The sequence below is a fragment of the Polyodon spathula genome, chromosome 18 (assembly GCF_017654505.1).
Source record: "Polyodon spathula isolate WHYD16114869_AA chromosome 18, ASM1765450v1, whole genome shotgun sequence".
Taxonomy (NCBI): domain Eukaryota; kingdom Metazoa; phylum Chordata; class Actinopteri; order Acipenseriformes; family Polyodontidae; genus Polyodon; species Polyodon spathula.
In genome coordinates this window covers 8,980,529-9,000,666 of record NC_054551.1, presented here as the reverse complement: position 1 = coordinate 9,000,666, position 20,138 = coordinate 8,980,529, and the positions used below count along the sequence as shown (strand labels likewise).

General features: G+C 37.3%; 1 protein-coding gene across 22 annotated transcripts in view; it reads right to left on the bottom strand.

The window, feature by feature from the left end:
* Positions 1 to 20,138, bottom strand: part of LOC121330646 (RNA binding protein fox-1 homolog 1-like) — an 879,666-nt gene that overhangs the window by 69,027 nt on the left and 790,501 nt on the right. For 21 of the 22 annotated variants that reach the window (XR_005951881.1, XM_041277313.1, XM_041277305.1 and 18 more), the window contains one exon: positions 7,060 to 7,302. Coding sequence is in view for 21 of the 22 variants with exons in the window: in XM_041277313.1 (XP_041133247.1) it covers positions 7,060 to 7,302 (243 nt within the window). In the remaining variant the exon portion in view is untranslated. Of the gene's footprint in view, positions 1 to 7,059; positions 7,303 to 9,164; positions 9,306 to 20,138 lie in introns of those variants that run through there. The other variant, XM_041277319.1, reaches the window with a different exon arrangement.

Genomic DNA, 20,138 nt, shown 5'->3' with positions numbered 1-20,138 from the left:
TTCAATTATCTGCTCAGGAACACTTTAAAGAAAAAAATGATTGAGTCATTAACTCAATCTGTTATATTTATTTTATTTCAACTGATGGGCAAAAACCCAGTATGTGCCACTTAACCAAATCCACTGTCTCCAACTTTTAATTACACATGTGTTGTTCATAACACAATAACTAGGGCAGGAAAAGTCATGGTTTACATTCTCTTGGTGGTACAATGGCTGTCTTTATCTATTTATAACTGTAAAGCGCCACGCTTTAATATTGTTAATTTCCTAAAGGAATGACTGCTACTTTCTGTTCTGTGGAACAAAATCATTTACATAATGTATTAGTATAAGGAATTCGCTTTTAGACAGTAAGCAGTTCATTTCACCCAAGCCTTTAGCATGCATTATAAATCTGCATTGTTTCACAGTGCACATAAAGCTTTTTTTGTTGTTGTTTTTACTGAAGTTCCTCTTTTCTTTCCTATATTAATTATTAGTGAACGTTTCATTTCTATTGATTGGTATCCAGGACACCCAGTATTGAATAGTTTTCTTGTTATCTCGTCGTCGCAATATAAACCAGCTGCTGTAATTCTGTCAAAGAGAGATTTTTTTTATTTTAAAGCCTGCTTTAAATAAAAACATAATGCATGATAGCAAAGTCATTAGTTAGTTAGAATTTCACTTTACAGACTGCCTCACTCTTGCACACCATTTGCACGGCAAGGAGCCACTTTATCATTATGATATAGCAGGTTGGTGGCAGAGTCCCTCAGTCTTTCACACTACATTAACCTTGTGTACCTAAGTATTTATGACCTCATCAGTATGTATTTATCAAACTGAAAGCTTCTACACAACAGAACAGCAGCAGGGGCACTCTGGTGTAATTTCATTGAGGCTTTCATCTAATCTTTTATTGATGTGGTAGTGGTAGAGCTTTTTAGTATGTATTCAGTTGATTCTAGGGGAAGATAGGTGTTAAAAATAATGTATATTGATGTAGATATACTATGGCTTTTAATTCTGATTGGCTTTTAACTGTATAACTGTTATGGGGTACCATTAGCTGTAACCTTCTCCCCCTAAAAAACAAATAAATGAAAGCAAGCTGTAATGATGCATGTGTGAATTAAACATGGAAGTCCCTTGCTAAGCTATAGTTTTTCCTCCAACGTGAGTGTTAAGTAAAGCAATGTTATTTTCAAAACCAGGAAGGTTTATATACAGTAAATACTAATGCTAAATCCGTCATCATGATACTGCTACACATTTCTTAGCCTTAAGCGTTCAATAAGTTGCTAGAAACTAGTAACTAATTATTATTATTAAAAACAATAATGCAAAAATAAACAAGACAGATATTTTGTGTATCTCTTGCAGTCAGTGGGGTTTTGTAGTAGGGTACGCTCCGCCCCTGTGCATATTTAGTTTTTTGTGTATTTCTGTGGTATTCTTATTATTTAAATGTACTGTTTTGTGTTTGTTTTATTGGTGTAATTTAATGTAGTTTGGCAGAGACGATGTTTGCGTCTCGTCTCTGCCAGACTACATCTAGTGAGAATACGTGGTCGGCAGAGAATGATCTCCTGAAAAATTGGAGACGTGAGTAAAAAATATGAACAATTGCTACTTGTTTATCAGTGTTTGTTTGTCTCTGTTTATTATTTGTTTTGGCCAATGTTTCTTTTAGTTTGTTAAGTGTTTTTGTTTAGTTTAAATCTTTTATTTTATATAATAAATACACGGATTAGCATTTCATCCCACAGTACTGTATCTATTTCCTGGTCTGATGTCACCTCCAAGCCATCCAAGTGACAGGTCTATACAGCCAACAGTTTATATTTACATTTTACTGAACCTGGCATTTTGTTAATTTTCAATAACAAAAATACACAAGAGACTCACAGAAGTGGTTCCTTTTCATGCTTTAAACAAGATTTACCATCGTTTAGATCAATAAGGGCAGTTCTGCAAAATAACACTAATGATACTCTGAAGAGTCAATACTGTTTTCTTATTTTCTTGCACACATTTCTTACAATTTGGCACATATGTATGTACTACAACATCCCATGATGAAGTTCAGCACAATGCAAATGATATTGCATAACATTCCAGTGGAGAACCAAACTAATATGTAATTACACTAATCCCTTCTGTGCTTTTTCTTAAGGTTTAGGCACTGGCAATAAGAGGGGCATTCATACCCCGTATTCTGCGATGGTCACATGAAAAACTAAAAACAGTAGATTTCCAGTTGAGTTAGGCTTCTCCTCTCAGTAGCTCACTAGGCCACAGGTTCAAGTGGCTTCTCCAAGGCCACACACACAGCGTGTCGATGGTTGAGCTAGGCTGGAAGCCCAGTATCTGTTGGCTCTATGCCCTATGTGTTAAACATCATACCACAGTGTCTTCTTGGACAAATCAGCCCCTGATGTCACCATCATTCAAAATTGACATAAATTTTAATTTAGCTAAAATTATAGTTATGTGTTATGTATGCCACACTACAAAATTACACCAGTTTTATTATTGGAAACATTTCCTGAGATGTACAGTCAGAGGATTTAATTAAAACATTGGTTTTGGAGATCCAAGTTATTTTGTTCATAGTTTCAGCGGCTGGGTTTTGTATGGATGCTTTTAGTCAAAATTGCCTACTGGTGGTACGTTTTTTTTGGAAAAGCTTCATGGAATGTTTGAGAGGTTTTAAGCATTTAAAAGTACGTCTAGCTGAGAAACCTGTTGAGACCAAACTCAAAAGCTTGTTTTTTTCTGCTTGTCTTTTTTTTTTTTTTTTTTTTTTTTGAGCACTGTCAGTATTGTTTCATGACAAAGATGCCTGGTGTAAAAACAGTCGGCAAGTTTTATTGCACAGCTTACAGCATTTTATTATTTCACAAGCATTCAGAATTCTCACTGGCACAGTAGCAGGGAGCTTCCAGCATCATAATTGAGTAGCTAAAACTTTATTTGTGGGAGGTAGGGATGGGAACGAATTGCAATATGATCTACGCACCACGTTAATGGATCTAATGCACTAACCTTGCACTATTGCACTACTAATATGTCATTGTAGATATAACTTGCTCCATCCTAGTTCATATTGTATTGTAGTAGTATTATTTGCACTTACTGTAAACTATACTGTATTAAACTTGCATTGCAACCTTGCATTGCCCTCTAACAACTATGTGTCACCGTGGATGAAGGCATCTGCCAAATAAAAAAATAACTAAAATATAAATGCCAAATACAGTATTCATATAACTATGGTGTTGCTAGGATGTTTGTTTCGGGGAGAACAGTTTATCTAAAATCGATCCATTTAGGAATTTTAAGCTTAAATAATATGTGGAGACATTGTGAAACGCACCATTCTGAAACGCTCTTTTAAATGTCCTTCGATTGTAAAGTAAGCAGGTTTCACTTTTTTTTTTTTACAAAAACAGGTAAACCTAGCTGATTCAAAACATCTTTTCAGTTTTAATTGAATGTTTTATCAATGAAACCTGGCCCCCTCCACCATTGGACCACTTGCGTGTCATCTCATCACTTTGACTCATGTCTCCGAGGAAAGGTGACCTCAAACTATTGTTTTTGACAGGACGGATAGATAGATACTTCTAAAGCACAAGAAATCCCCAGACATTTCATTCCAGTATATCACCTAGTAGGAAGTATGGCTATCTGTCTGTGATGTTTAGAAGCTGTGGAAAATCTATTTTTTTTCTGTGGTCCCAGAACTGATAATACTGAGTGTGTTTTCCATAAACAGCACTCTTAAGAAAGACAAATGGAGCAGTGACTGGCTTTCAGGTACAAAAGCTGCAAGGGCATCAGGTTTCATGACTTACCCAGAGAAGCCGCAGCATGCTGTAGTGGTAGATTATGCATCCCCACTGTCACACATTAAATCCATCTACTGCTATCAGTGTTTGTAATGTGTTCCTATCGCTTGTCTCACATTTCAGGGTTTCTTTTTTATTGTTCCCCAAAGACTACAAAACCTGACTTATTTTTCCTTTTATGGAGTTGGCTTGTGTGCCTGGCCTCCACATAATTGTTTAAAGAAAAAAAAAGGAACTCACAACTGGTGTCAAGGTTATCTTTTAAAAAGAAGGACCTTTAATGATTTTTTTTTTTTTTTAGAACTTTTAAATCATTGTTGCACTTCAGCATGTTATTGTAAAGCAAAACCTTACATTTTTAGGGTAAAGTATATTTGACATCACTTTAGCAGTTATGTATAAAACAAGGTAATATGAACAGACTAACTGAATATAAAGCAGCTTATTCGTTAGAAAAGAAATATATAGCAAGTTACAGATACAGAAACAGTAACAGTTACAGTTTTGAGAATACGCTATTAGTGCGATATATCACGAAAATATATATATATATATATATATATATATATATATATATATATATATATATATATATATATATATACACACACATTTATTTATTTATTTTTTTAAATAGTTGGGTTCATTTCAGGTTTGAATTATTGTATTAATTTTATCTCACATTTAAGTCTATGCAATGGGATCCGTAAGTATAGCCATCCCAGTGGTACTAACTTTACATAACATACAAGACCAGACTCCTCTGCACAGTACAGATATCTGACTCACTGTTTCACAGATGCTTTGCATTCATTACTGATTTATGCTCTGCACTTTGTTGTCTCTGCTGTGCAAAATGCAACTCTGGTGAAGCACTGAGCTAAAAGCACCCAAATGTGTTGTTGCTGTTGTTTTTGTTCCTGTATTATTAACTTTCAGCACTGGCCAGCTGTCAACTGAAAAGTGGCTATGAAAAGTGGCTTTCCCTGAATTGACCTGGCCTGCTCTCAGAGGTTAAGGGTCGAGACCCTTATTAGGAGGTGGAAGTGCTCAGCAAACAGGACTGACACGTTCAAAGGGTTTCTGTTCAGAAAGGGCTGCTGAGTTAGCCTTGTGTCAATCCCATTCAAAGGAGTAATCTATTGTAATCGGATGCCACGTGTCAACAAAGGCTGAGCAATGAGTTTTTATAGTCCACTAGTGGTCCCCTTATTTGGTTTGAATAGAGGGTTGACTGTCTTCATTCCTTTCTGCTCCCTTGCTGCTTGGTAGAGTTTAGTCTGGGACATGTTTCAGACACTTTTAATGGACTTCTACTGCTGGTGGCAGCAGTCTCCTTGCCAGCAGTTCCTAAAGAACCAAGTTGCAAACTCAGTTTCTAATGGTCCTTTATTGTGCTGACCCCTGTTTTAATGTTAACATCAAAGGATACTAAGCTTGCAACAAAGCTGACAGACATATTATACTGTGTCCAAGATAGAAACTGAAATCCATGCTTTTAAAATGTCCATCTCTAAATTGCGCACAGCTTCATTAAACTGGGAAATGAGAATATGTGGGCACTGATTCCAAAAGGCACTTAATGGGAAGTCAAAATAAATTAAATCAAAAGTAGACTTCAGCTTCACCATTGAGAGGGGTTCCTGCTCAATACAAGAGAGCTTACCCTGCCTGACCCCTGACCTCAGGGCAGCATCAAGATCAGTTTCCTTACATGAGTCATTCATCATGATTAGTGGGCTCATGAACGAGGAAGAATGAGTAAAAACCAAGGGTGTTCCATTCTATTGGGGACGAGGGAATTGCAGAGTTTTTATAATTTAAAGATTTTGATACAGGGTTGCCAGATGGGGCTAAATTAAAAACAGCAGTTTGGTTTATTATAAAGAATAATGTACACCCAACAGTACTGAACATAATAAGGCTGTAATTCCTTCAAGAAATTCTGGCGACATGATAAACCAAAGTTCAGTTTGGATGTATCTTCCTATTTATAATGACTCTTTTAATTTTGGCATAAATATGTTCACTTTCAAGTACAAAATGTAACCTTTACCAAATGAGTGTTTACCTCCTAAAGACCCTGAAACCTGAACAGATATACCAAAGCGGTGCACCACTGCCTGTGATGCAGTCATCCCTGCCCCCCGAGGGCATAAGAACACTGCACATGCACATTTTTCCCTTGCGATGGCTTTGGTACACACCCATTTGGAAATGGTTGCATTGGTAATGGGGGGGTCACAGGCACTGGTGTGCAGCTTTGGCATATCTATTCAGGTTTCAGGGTCTTTAGTGGTAATGGTTACATTTCTATTTCAGGTAACCAGGGTTATGATAATAACCTAACGTTTTCTCACATTGCCAAAATATTAATATTTAACTCCAACTTGAATTTGGTTGGGATTTTTTTTCGAGTCCCAATAATCTATTTTCCAGTTTAAGAATGTTTATTGAAAGAGACATGACAGTTCCCTGAGCCTAATTACATTCCACTGGTCTGATACAAACATTTGATCACTCACTGCCCTTGTAAAAGGGGATAAATACAGTTTGAGAGACAGTAAACCCCACTTCCCCGTTCCAAACTAAACAAGAAATGTAATTTGGTTTCACCCATATGATATATTGGTCCCCAATGCCCAGCAACCCATCATTCAACCCATCATATCAACTTCTATGATGATTTACTCAGAAATATATATATATATATATATATATATATATATATATATATATATATATATATATATATATATATATATATATATATATATATATATTTTGTTTAAAAAAATTCTAACTGAGCTGTAAGGCTGTAAGGTTTGTTTTGATAACGCTTGTTTTAATCAATGCGTGTTTCATAACCTTTATGACGGAGAGCCAATTTTACAACAGGAAATTTGCTATTGAAGTGAAATTAATTTGGGCCAGGGCATACCTGGGTTGCACTGACAATGATTAGTGGACCCTTCCAGTCCACAAAGTAGCAGATAGGACTTTTCTCATCTTGAGCAAGAAGGCATATCTATGGTAACAGCAGTAGACCTTCACCATGTGACTTTGTATATCAAACTGGACCAGGTTACCCAAGGCCAGGTCAATCCAAGGAAAGGATCAAGCACTTTCTCCACCTCTATTTCCATAATGTGATTCTTATATAACATTATTTACTCTGTATATGTAAATGTCATTGTTTAAAAGTCAATAGGGTACTTACTGTGGCGGTGCCGGAGACGGTCTGTGCGTTTGTGTCAGGGCCGCTCTGTTCGGTGCGCGTCTGGGTGGGAGGGTACATGTTTAGTGTGTGCTCAGGGACTGTAGTCTGGCCTGTGTAGTCTGGCGTGGGGTGGGGGTGGGTAGTTGTGTACTCGGCGGGCATGCCATTCTGGGGGGGTGCGAACTGGGCTGAAGCATAAGGCTGTGCCATCGTGTCCGGAGGTGCTGTGGCGTCCTGATTACCCTACAGAGGAGAAAAAAAAACAAAAAAACAAGAGAATAGACAGGTTGAGTGCTAGTAGAAATTAAGACGAAAACCAATTTTCAAAACAGCACAATGAGTAACTGATGGATATCCAATACTGTATAGAACATGGCATGTGCGTAGATATATTGACAGATAAACATACCTACAGACATACTGCAAGACACATTTCTGTATATAGGTGCAACTTTCTCCACCCCTAGTTTAAGTGTTTGAAAGTTGAAAGCTGAAATCCAAAACACTTTTTTTATTATTTTGAATTTAATAATTCAGGGCAGGGCAAGTTATTACAATCCCATGGTGTAATAACCACAAGCCTGCTTCATTCAAATGACAGTAAGTTAGTACAAACACATTTATGCTACTACATGTTTATTGAAACATTTTTATTTCATGTAGTATTACTCTTTTTAAAGATAATTTCTTTACTACATTGTTAAACACAATAAAATCTGGCAACGGTAAAGACCACCAATTTAAGTTAAATTAAAAGGCATTCACGCACACAGTCTATATGAGAAACAGTACATTGCCATGGTAAACTGAGCCTTGTAAAATTCCCTGCTGCTTTTCCTGAGTTCTTAAACAGATGTTATACAGAGGTTGCTGTTTCTATTAACACCATCAGCACTTTACCCTGGCCTTCATTAATATTCTTAAGCAAGCACACTTATGTGATAATCAACACTAATATTTAATTAAGAGTCCCAAACTCTTCCACACTTTCTACTGTGGGTATATTTTTTTTTTTTTTTTTGAAAATCACACTTTCATAAGTAATATGTCAAATGCTGTTGTGACGTTCCAGTGCTATGACTCTATGGGGACTGTTCTTCTGATGTCATTCTATTCCTTCAGCTGCAAGCCCTTATAAAATAGTTGTTGGCAAATGAGGGAAGAACAAAGTATGGCAGACAGTCAGGCTTTGCTAAATGTTTTGGCCCGAAATCTAATGAAAACCACATTTGGAACTCCACAATACGCTTTACGTGGCAGTGTTTAAAATCAACTAGTTTATTGCTTTCAGCTTTAAGGCATGCTGTAGCCAAACTCAGGAAAACGTATCTTATATTGTTACAAGTCAGAGACAACCCCCCCATGTTGTCACTATAGATAGTTAGGTTTATAAAAGCTCATTCACCAGTTAAGAGTCATTTTCATCTCAGGAACACAGCAACATTGTTTCAAGTCTGCTCTTAAAGATTTCCCTGACAGGCAATAAAGGTATCTGGTTAAAAAGCGTATCACTTAGGTTTTGAAACCATGAAGCATACAAGAGAGAAAGAAAAAAAAGGGTTAATAAAAAATGGCTGCCTTTAAGATATGAAACAAACGACAACAAAAAACATAAGTATTCCTATCTACTATTACAAGTCAACGGCTTGGCATGTGAGATAAACCCTTGCAAAAATAACTGTTTTGTGAAACTATTTCCAATGCATTTCAATACAAAAAGGCTTTAGCTACTTTAAAAATCAACCCCCCTTGTCATCACACGAGTAAAAAGATTAGAAAAACCTGCTGAACATTACAGCTGCAGCCATGCTTGAATCCCCAAAAAGAGCACTAAGAATTACAGAGGGTGAGAGAGACAGAAAGAGAGAGAGAGAGAGAGAGAGAGAGAGAGAGAGAGAGAGAGAGAGAGAGAGAGAGAGAGAGAGAGAGAGAGAGAGAGAGAGAGAGAGCAGCAGCTGCTAATAATAATTCAGCATGAAATAGTAAAGGGGCTCTTTCTTTCTTCATGGCTTACATAAGGCTTTCCGTTCGCTACCCAGCCACTGAGAAAGAAAAATAAATAAGAGAACACGCTTTGTAAGCAAAATAACAGGGAAAGATAATACCTGCTGCACCATCTTGCTCCCTTTTTCCTCCATAAACTTATCAGCTGCTCTAGTCCCAGGCCCTGCAGCATCTGCCCAAAGCAAGCATCAATTATGGATGAGGGCGTGTATTCAGTGTTGTGTGTAGAGTTAGTGTGGATAGTGAAGGGGGCTGTTTAAGGAGGGGGAGCTAATGCAAGCATTTACTGACCTCCCACTCTCTCTACATCTAACCGCCCCAAACCTAATCCAGATGGGACTCTGTTTTCTTGCTTCTTTTATTTCCCTCCTATTCCTCAGTAGGCCTCACCCCATTAATCACTGGAGGCCACTCCTCTTTGTCAAGCTGATACTATCCTGAGCACCAGTGGCCCAGACATTTGGAAGAATATGGTAATGACACATCTTGGCTGTATTTTGTGTGTGTGTGTGTGTGTGTGTGTGTGTGTGTGTGTGTGTGTGTGTGTGTGTGTGTGTGTGTGTGTGGTGTGTGTGTGGGTGGGCAGGTTTTACTACCAATGTGCGGACAAAATTTGAGAAAATGTCCCCACAAAGATAGTAACTCCTGAAAACTGACGTTGTGGGAAGGTCCCCACTTTGTAAAACACATTTTTAAGAACTAAATATGCCTTCAAAAAAAAAAAGAAAAGTGCCAAAATATTTAGTTTGTTGTCTACTTTCACTCTCTGTGGAGTTTTGTCTGACTGGAGTTAGAAATAGTAAATACAAATATAGGGTGAGATGAGAAGTCCCTACAAATACAGGAATGCAAACGTGTGTGTGTGTGTGTGTGTGTGTGTGTGTGTGTGTGTGTGTATGTGTGTGTGTGTGTGTGTGTGTGTGTGTCTCCTAAGCAAACTTGCACATTGACTCATTTCACAGCTAGCCTGTCCTGCTTTTGTATTTATTTAGTTTTCAATTTAGAAGCAAATTAATTCAGGATATTAATGCAGGCGTGCAACCTGAGGGCTTTGCTTATTGACTTGATTCATTTGTTATGCAATCATGACCACATGTTTTGTATAATATAAATATAATATAAAGAAAATGGGCCAGAACTTTGAGAATGCTTGGTTAGCAGGTGGTTCTGTGTGTGTAGTAATATGCAACATGCTTATTTGATATCAAATACAACATCTAATGCAGAAAATCAATATCAGGGGAATCAACAACCATCTATTTTAAATATATATACGTGTGTGTGTGTGTGTGTGTGTGTGTGTGTGTGTGTGTGTGTGTGTGTGTGTGTGCGTGTGTGTATTACACAACCAGGAATGAGTGCGCTCTGTTTTATAACTGGTATAGAACAGATAGCAAGTCAGCAATGGTAAAGTATCCAGGTCAGTGTACTTCTCATTGCATTACAGAGCCTCCATGGCTAGGTATACTACTGTACTGAGTTTGTTTGAAACATTAGTCCAGTTTAGCGTCAGCCCACTGCTATGAACTTACAAAAACCTACAGATACTAACTTTTGAAACTTACAATAAAAAAAAACAACCTCATTTGAAAACTATTTTAAGACATCAAAGACTGTTTAGTGCAGGCTGCAATTTACAAACAACACCAGCGATCTAACTTCCAGCTGATTTACTTTAGACTTTTAGATCTAATCCGATTGATAATATTAATGTGTTGAAAAAATTGATTGAATTTTTAGTGTGTATTTGGTACAGTCGCATATGTGTTGTTTTGGACACAAGTGGTTTTCCTGTATTTAAATGTAATACATGTTTTTTGGAGGAATGCTAATATAATCAGCAGCATACAATTTGTCTGGGCTACTGTTATCACCCCTGTCTAGTATGACAAATACTAAATGGTTTTGAATAACGCCTCTTGTACCAAACTGAACCTGAATCTCAACCTGATGAGAGGTAAGATAAAAATCACTCAAACAAATACATAAAATACATTCATGACACCATTTTAGACCATACTGTACACAAAATGGAAGCTTGAAAAAGCCTAAATACACTTAAAATGACAAGGTGGTTAGCTTCTCTTAACTTCTCTTTAACTTTCCCACATGTGCAAGGGTGAAATGTCACAGCCTTCCTGACCAACAGCTGTAGAAAATCATCAAGCTCGGACTTCTCTCAGCAGGTGTCTCCAAGGTGAACCAGACACTAAACTGTATTTTAAGGGGCTTAAACTGGAATTGTGCTGCAATAAAACAGGGGCAGATTTATTAACATGTACTTGCATTGTTTGTTTACCTGTGGACCCATTTCTGTCATCGTATTATTGTGAAGCAAGTCTTACTATTGAGCCTGCTGTAAGTATAAGATTAACAGTACACAACTATAACAGGCCTGTGTTGACTTCATCAGATTTAGTCCGAAAGGCACCACTAAACCTATACTGACAACAGGCAAACTAAATACTCAGTTTTACTGTTATCACATTGCTATTGTTGGATACAACCTTTAAACAGATCTCAAACTACACAAACAAATGTTCTTATTTAAACAGGTATTGAACCTCAGATAAACAAATATAGAAACCATGGCTATAGCACAAATTATTTACAATGTTTAACTAGTGGAATAGCTTTAATGAATCCGTCCATGTGGCTCTCAGCACACATTTAACATCAAATTAGCATGAGTATCTGGTATTAAAAAAAAACAAAAAAAACAAACAAAAAAAACAACTAAACAAAAAAAAACCTTACATCACACAATGTTATCTGTCACAGAATTGGCTCAAATCTATAAACCATGGGTAAATCTGCTCCTATGCTTCTAATGCATTTTTGCTGTCTAATTAATCCTTTATCAGAATGGATCCTCATTATTTCTGCTACTAGATTAATATAATACTCATGGATAATAAATTAATGATTCCTTACAAAAGGTTTTAATGGAGGTATGGTAGTATGTTTAAAGCCAGATAAAAAAGCCAATGGCTCTTGGAAAAGCTCATTACTGTCACACTGAGGGGCTCACACTGAGGCTTTTTATTTATTTATTTATTTTATTTTTCTAAGCAGATTAATCATAAGCTGTGTTTCCATAGAATGTGTTAATTAAGATTTAGCCACAATTACACGACATTTCTCTGTTTGATTACAGCATTAGGCAGGATAAGGACCACATTAAAAAGTAAGTTCAGGAAAGGATGTGATTTCTATGTGAAATGCAAAGATCCAGTCCATTGAGGAAAGGTCTCTGGTTGATCCCTAACACCACGACTGTTCCAAGACCAGAGCTTGGTCATAGCTAATGTAATAATTCATAAATGATAAATTGATTATGACAGAGCCTACATTTCTGATCAGATTCATAACAAATATTCAAATAGGACCCACAAGCTGTTGGAATGCATACCTTTCTCCATGCAGATTAAATAAAAACAAAGTAAGACTTTGGGAATAAAATATTATAATCAGGTTTGCTTTTATGATAACACTCTTGTCTTCAAATACTATTAGATGCTAAACCCAACAATGTTAACTTAAAAGCAAGGCTTGCATGGGAAGGAAATAACTATAAGCAATGTTAATTGACTCACAATAGTCTTACAAGCTTTTCGTACCAGTTAAAAGGTAAACCAAATCTTAAACTGCCAGTGAGTGCTAATTTACTTTCAGCTTATCAGCAGCAGGTTAAAAAGGGTCAGTGCAACCTTTAAAAAAATACTCTTGGGACGTCAAGCACTGCGGGGAAGGGCTTGCAAAAAACGTTCACTTAATAGGTGAGCACTGCTGATAGGCGGCACAGCTCCTCACCTTGTCTCCATCACATTACCATATTAGCCTGCATTAGCAGGAAGTTCTCATCTGGTAATACAGAGCACCTCTGCCTGCGGGTATTAGCGTGTGATGCAAATGAAGATAAAAAGAGGAATCAGTTCATCAATCACAATCACATGGGGAACCGTGCAAAGCAAGTGGATTAGCGCGCTGGCCTCGCAATGGTCTCCCTCCTGCTGCAGTGCTTCTTTAATTAAACATAATTTTAAAATGCATGCTTACACTGCTTCTAGCAAGGTGGTGCCTGAACAGCCATGTGCCATACAATACAACCCCCCCCCCCTCCATGAGTGAGCAAGCGTGCTTTCGCCTTCAGACAGCACAAGCCAAAGTTATATCACAATGCAGGTCTAGCTACAGCTTTTTCTGCATTGCCTTAATTAGCAAAATTGCGCCCTAAATGCAAACTACAGGTATAGCACTCAGACAGAATGCTTCAATTTGCGGCTTTAAGTAGTGCTTTCTACAATAACAATTACTTTGCTTGTTTATCCCAATGACAGCTGTGATCTTAGGTCAAGGGAATTAAATACATAATGGAAGCAAACAGATCTGCACTGTGGCTTGCTGGATGCAAAGCTGTTCCAAAGCAGTTTAATTAGAATTAAGTGCTGATCTCGATTAGGCTATACACTGTAACAAACACCATTCCTGTAAAGTCAATGCCAATAAAAGAGCTGAACTCTCATCGTAAGATCACACAGTAACAGCACTGTCTACAATGAGGCTATTTCACTACAGCAAACTCAAGGCATCCGCCTGAAACTGTTCTTGCAAAGTTGTACTACAATTACCAATTGTACAGTGTGTAATCACATCTTTGTACAAATCTCAGAGCTCAAAGGTATGTTACTCCCCCCCCCCCCCCCCCCCTCCAAATAGCTAACAATAAAAAAATATAGGGGCACTGACAAGAGGGGCAGGAGGATAAACTGGTGTTGAGTCAAACCCATCTATGATAGCTGTTCCCACAAACTGCAAAGACATCAGTTCTGAGACCACGACTGCGCAGAACAAAAACAAGTTCATTCGGAGTGCAGGGCATCTGCAGATCAGCAGTCCCTCTTTCAGTTCAAGAGGAAGCAACCTGCTTTTTATTTATGCTTTACTGCACTGAAGAATACAGCGCTCTGGTTATGTCCTGCTAATTCTGATCTTGCAATGTACTTTCCTCCACTTTACTGCCCAAGAAAAACAGCCAGCCTCCAAAATTTCACAGCACCTGAAAGTGTTGTAAAGCAAGGTCATTTGTTAGTAATTGTTTGTCTAATTTCTAAACTGTGGGCTGAAGTTTAGCCCCAGGAGCTGGCCAATAAAATGAATACAAGCCCCTCGCGCAGTGCGCTTGCTTGTAGCCACTGCCATTTTAATAAGGTTTGCCGGCCCCTGACAGACAGATTGGCAGCAGCACTGTCCCTGCCATATGGAGAAAGCCTGGAAACTGTCAAACTCACTGAGCAGATTTTATCTTTTGGGATTCAGTGAGGCAGGCTGGAGTGGAATAAACAGAATGCTGTACAGATCCTGAGGCAAAGGTTGGGATAGACCAGATTAGTGAACCAAAACGTATTGCTTAATTTTTTTATAAAAATATTTACTTTTTTTTTTAATAAGAAAAGAAAAAAATCCAACAGTGAAAAATGATAAAAAGCTAAACAAGTGTTAGTTTTTTTTTTTTTTTTTTTTTTTTTTCCTAAGGAAGAAAATGACAAAATAATGCATTTCTATTTCATATGCTTTTATTTTTAGATTTTACACAAGCAAAGATTACTGGGTTTGTTGCTAGTGTTTCATTGTAAGTGGCACCAATTACACATGAAGTACTGCTAGTGCTTATATAAAATAACCTTTGGAAGCCTTTAGTGGTTACAAACAGAGCAAAGTGTTAATTAGTCATAATATCTTTATATAGCACCTTACATAGTGGCCCCCATCACAAAGCACTTTAAAGAAGTAGGCTGTGAACATATGCAGTGTTACTTAGAATAAGACATTGTTTTAACATCTCACAGTAAGTCTGTCAGTGTCAGGGGTGGGGTTTGAACCAGTGACCTTGTGGTTACAAGCCCTGGACTGTATTTCAGTTCTCTGTGCCTACACTGCAATCTGTGAGGGTACAAATGCTGTAAGAATTACTCTAAAAACTGGTCACAGATGGTCTTTAAAGGTATTGTATATTACAGTTATCTAAACTGATTTATAAAATGGAATGAATATAAATATAGCTTAATGCATGGCAAGACTTTTTTTTTTTTGTCTAATTACAGTTTGATTAGTAAATTATAAATACACAACGTATTAAACTCACAATGGTGCCTTATTATTTGTTTTTTCTCGATAATGATTGCAGGAGTAAGGAGTAAGTAGACTTATGTTTACTCAAGGCTGCAGAATCCTATTTTACTACAGTATACTTGAGAAGCAATTGTCTCGCGAGGGTGCCTAGTTTAACTGCTTGGCAGTGTTACGTGTAATGGCCTTTGAATTAAAACGGCATTACAGTACACTGTTTTACCATCAGGACTACATTTAAACATCTATGGCTTACTTATTTTCTGTTGCGGTGCAAATCTCAGTTTTTCATTAAACGGAGATGCAAATGATGCAATCCCCTCCCCTCCTCCTCCTCACTGCGCCATGCCGCACCGTCTACATGCATATCACACAATAACACTGCTGTACTCTATATCTATTCAATGAACTTGTATTCGCGTTATTGAAACACATTTTCACTAACAGAGAACACAAAAAACATGCCTACACAATGCAGTGGCGCAGTGACATTTGATTACAAACAGTGCATTGTTTCCTGCATCATTACACTATCCATGCTGCATACGCGAGTTGTGATCAAATTCAAATTCAAAAACAGCTTTTATTGGCTGTACACGTCATTGCACTTGATCAAGTACTGTATTACATGTAGTCCGTTTGCCCAAAAATGATTCTTATAAGCGGATTGCTTGATTCTTACAAGTGGATTATTTTACATTGGTTGGTATAGGAATGATTTGGTCCCAGTGGTTTTGATCACTATATGTGGCTGATTCTTATATCAGTGATTCTTATAAAACTTCACTATAATTCTTAACAACAAGACAAATACAATAGTTCAAATAACTGTGATATTCCATTCCCCTACCATGTTGCTCTTTAACACACCTTTTTGGGGTGCATATAATTCCTCTGTTGGTAGAAGTTTCTAATCATTTTTTGTTTGTTTTTAAATGTGTTGATATTTATCCCATATCCTGCCAGACTGGGAAAATGTGTCATTTACTCTACTATGCTGTCTCTAATATGTCTTATGAAGAGCAGAATGGTTTAAAATATATTGCAGTTTTTTTTTGTTTGTTTGTTTTTTTAAATATATATATAGTTCAGCTGCTTTTAAGTGGAACCATTTTCTGCTTTGAAGCCAAGTCCCTCAAACAGTACAATACAATTATTTGATCACAGACCTGTGTGCTATTTTTACTGTAACTGCAAAAAAAAAGAAAAAGACTGAAATTGTAAACAGACGTTGTGGAATCTCCTATGACTACAGATGTCATGACAAATGTTATGAAGTGTGTTTGGAAACCGCATGACCAGGCATAATGATTGCAGGAGTAACCAAACAGATAAACTACGAACCAGAACAAATCCAATACAGATGCACCTTCACCTATTGCAGATTGGAGACACAGACACCTCTGTTGACTCCTCTTAAAAATAATCTAAGAAGAGGTTGCATGGGTTTACCTGTGCAGTTTTTAATAACAGATGCCAGTAATATACATGGTTAAAGCATCTCGCCAGACAGGGAAAGGAAATAATTCCTTGTTGCAATCTACTCCTTCAGAATTAAAGGGGACTTTCATGTGGGCAGTGTTCTACAATTTTGATGTGATTGTATTAGTAGCTGGGTGTTAAATTCACAGGTACCAAAAGGGCGTTACTGAAAATTAGTATCCACAGCATGAAATTGCTGGCAGAGGCAGATTAACTGTGTCAAGAATCCTCCATGCTTTCACCAAACAGTTCTCATTGTAATCTAACTGCGGAAACACATCACACTTTCAGGACATCTTGGTACAAAAAAAAAAAAAAAAAAGAAAAAAAAACGCGTCACAGTTCAGATATGGTGCAGTACACCTTCATAAAACAGATCCTGCAATATAAAAATACCATTGTTTACAACTCTAAACCAAGCATGATTGGTTTTCATAAGGGGCAATACATTATTAGGGCTGGCCCATCTGTTATAAATTCAGCACTATCAAAGCTAGATCCGTGCAGCATCTGATCACTATCTCTAACCCAGACCAAGGTTATATTTTCATCACCATGTTTGTGTATTGCCTGTTCTCTTTTCCACTTTCACCTTGCAACCAACTCCCAATAGATTGTGATTCTCTTAGCAAAGTTTTTGTCAGACCCCGTTACTGTAGATGAAGGATCGGACATTTCCTTTTTTTGCCCATCCATCTTTCCATTCATTTTAAATTACATTTATACCTTTCTGACAGATCTTTGCTGTCCGGCTCATGAGTTGTTAACATTTTCAAAATGCAATTTCTTCAAAGAAAATAAGGTCAGCCTTGAGCACTGACATCAACAACTCTGTATTGCATCTACATTTTTCTTTCATGGCTTTTAACAGAGCCTTTTTTACCAAGCCTTTACTATACCACAGTTTTGCATCCACCTGTATGACACAATGCCTTGGGTATGCCACTGTCATGTTTGAAGAACCTGTGGATCTTGATTGATAGATGGATCCCTGTTAAAAAATTATTTCCTCCTCTTCCTTGTGTCTTTGTCATTATCTGCGTCATCCCCAAACGGGCACTTGCTGATTGTGGGCTCCTGGTTTAAATCCCATTCGATATGCAGTGAAAACAAGGAGCTTGAAATGGGTCTAAAATTAAATGTGTGTCATATAGAATCCTGGGGGTTTACTTGGAGGTTATCAGGGGTTTCACTAGATGTTTTCTCTAAACTGCTATAAACCGCAAATCCCAATTTAAGCGATCCTCAGTGGTTCTGGGGCAGGTCATTTTCCATTTGTGAGCAACATCCCTTGCTCCCTTTTCACTGATTTGTCAAGGTGTTATCAAATGACACTCTCTGTAGTAGATCCATGTTAGTGTATCTGAGTTGCCCCTTTACATTTTGTTTTTCAAACTGTGTCTGTGGATGAAACAAGGGAATTGAAAGGACCCTAAAACAACAGGGGGGTGTGGAACCAGCTGTCCTAATGAAGATCCCTATGAAAGAGTCGATACATTTCAAAAGCACCACATAACTTATGTTAACGCTGGAATCTTTTTTTTTTTTTTTCTGCACATTTATATTGTACAGGTTATATGTACTTGGATTTCAAAAGTCATTTGCATGGTTGCAGTAAATTAATGTTATGTGCAATTTTCCCCCAGTTGTCTACTTTTATAGACAGGGGGCTTCTTGCCAGTTTGTATGGGAGTAAAACACATCCAATCACCCTTAGGCTAGCATTATTTATATTGAGATGGACTGTATCCTCTGTTTAACTAGCCACTGGAAAACCGATTGGAACTAAGATGTTTATGCGCAATTGAAACATACAACTGTGCTTTACCTGCAGAATAAGAGCTTTGCAAAATAAAGTCTTGCCATTCTGACATGCTGCTATGTATCTGTTACATTTGTTCCAGGATTTATACTCAACACACTGCTTGTGGCAGCGCAGTGATCTAGGATATACTGCCTCCTTGTGATTTGATGGCAGCTATGACTGTAACCTCTGGGCTTGGGCCTGGGCGAACCATAAGAGAGACCTTTCTTATTGAGTACAATGCATAACTTGTACTTAGTTAACCTTAAACCACAGAGCAGCAGTACACAACAGAAACCTTGGGACGATGTGTGTGAGTGTGTACATTGTAATGACAGTTTAACTGTTTTTAATTGTTTTATCATGCCAGGACTCAACAATGTACACAATTGGGTTGTACATGTACTGTATGCTTGGGAATGTGAAGAAAATGTATCTTGAAGAAACTTGATATTGTTTGTCTGCCCCTTAATTCTTAATTCATCCTTGCAGATAGTCCTATTTACATGTTTTAATGAAGTTATCACCTAAAATCCATAATTTACGTCACTGCCCAAATTCCTTATTTGTAAAAAATGTTAAAAAAATTTAAAAATACACAAATAAAAAATTTAGAAATATGGAAACATCTCAAATACTTCAAATTATATTGGTCGTAACAACATAGAAAAAGTTAAAGGACAAACAAACCAAAACAAAGAACTACAGGACCTCATCAAATATGCAGTCAGTGAGATTGTGCTACAGCATCTCACATTCCGGAGCAATTACACATGGTTAATTACTATACTGTTCTCTTTTTACTTTGGCAGCATGAAAAGTAGTGCTTTGGCCTATTTTTGTTTGTTTACTTGAATAGTGTACCAGAACTTGTAGCTTGGGTAGAACACATGGAAATTAGTTCATTAACCTTACAAGAACAATAACTCTCCTAGTATATACAACTGGTACACAGAGGAATTCACTGTTTGGGTCCTTTCAATTGATGGATATATGAACTGTAGAACCCTTTGGATTTGTTAACCCTGGCTCAGCTGTTAATGCTGAATCCCTTTAAGAGTCTGAGGAGATCCCACCGAGCCAGCTAATCACCAGCCCTTCTATCTCCATTGCCTTCAATCTGAATGTCTTAGAGCATTTAACTAAACTAGGCAACTACATCAGCCCAGACACTGCCTATGGTACGAAAAGGGCCAGTAAATTTCGCCTGGGGCTCAACAAGGCTTACACATCACTTTTAATTTAGACTAAAAGCCTGGCACCTGGTTTTATTTATTGTTATGTATTATACTTAAAAGAGAACCTATTTCCTTACAAAAATGCACAGCAGGAAACGTATTAGAAACGATATTACATCTTTATGACTAATTACTATAACAATATTTAACAGATAGACGGAGTGCCATTAAACTCACATTAGACATAAAAGATCCCCACTGGTGAAATAACTTTTTTCCTAATTCATAAAAATATTTCAAACTGCGAGGTTGAAGGAAACCGTGTAAGAGAACGGCTGCAAAAAGTTTGATGTGTCTGCTAGGATGATATACAGTGGCTCTCAAAAGTATTCACCCCCCTTGGACTTTTCCACATTTTATTTTGTTGATTTAAGTTTGAGTTTTTGCCACTGATCAACACAAAAAAGTCCATAATGTCAAAG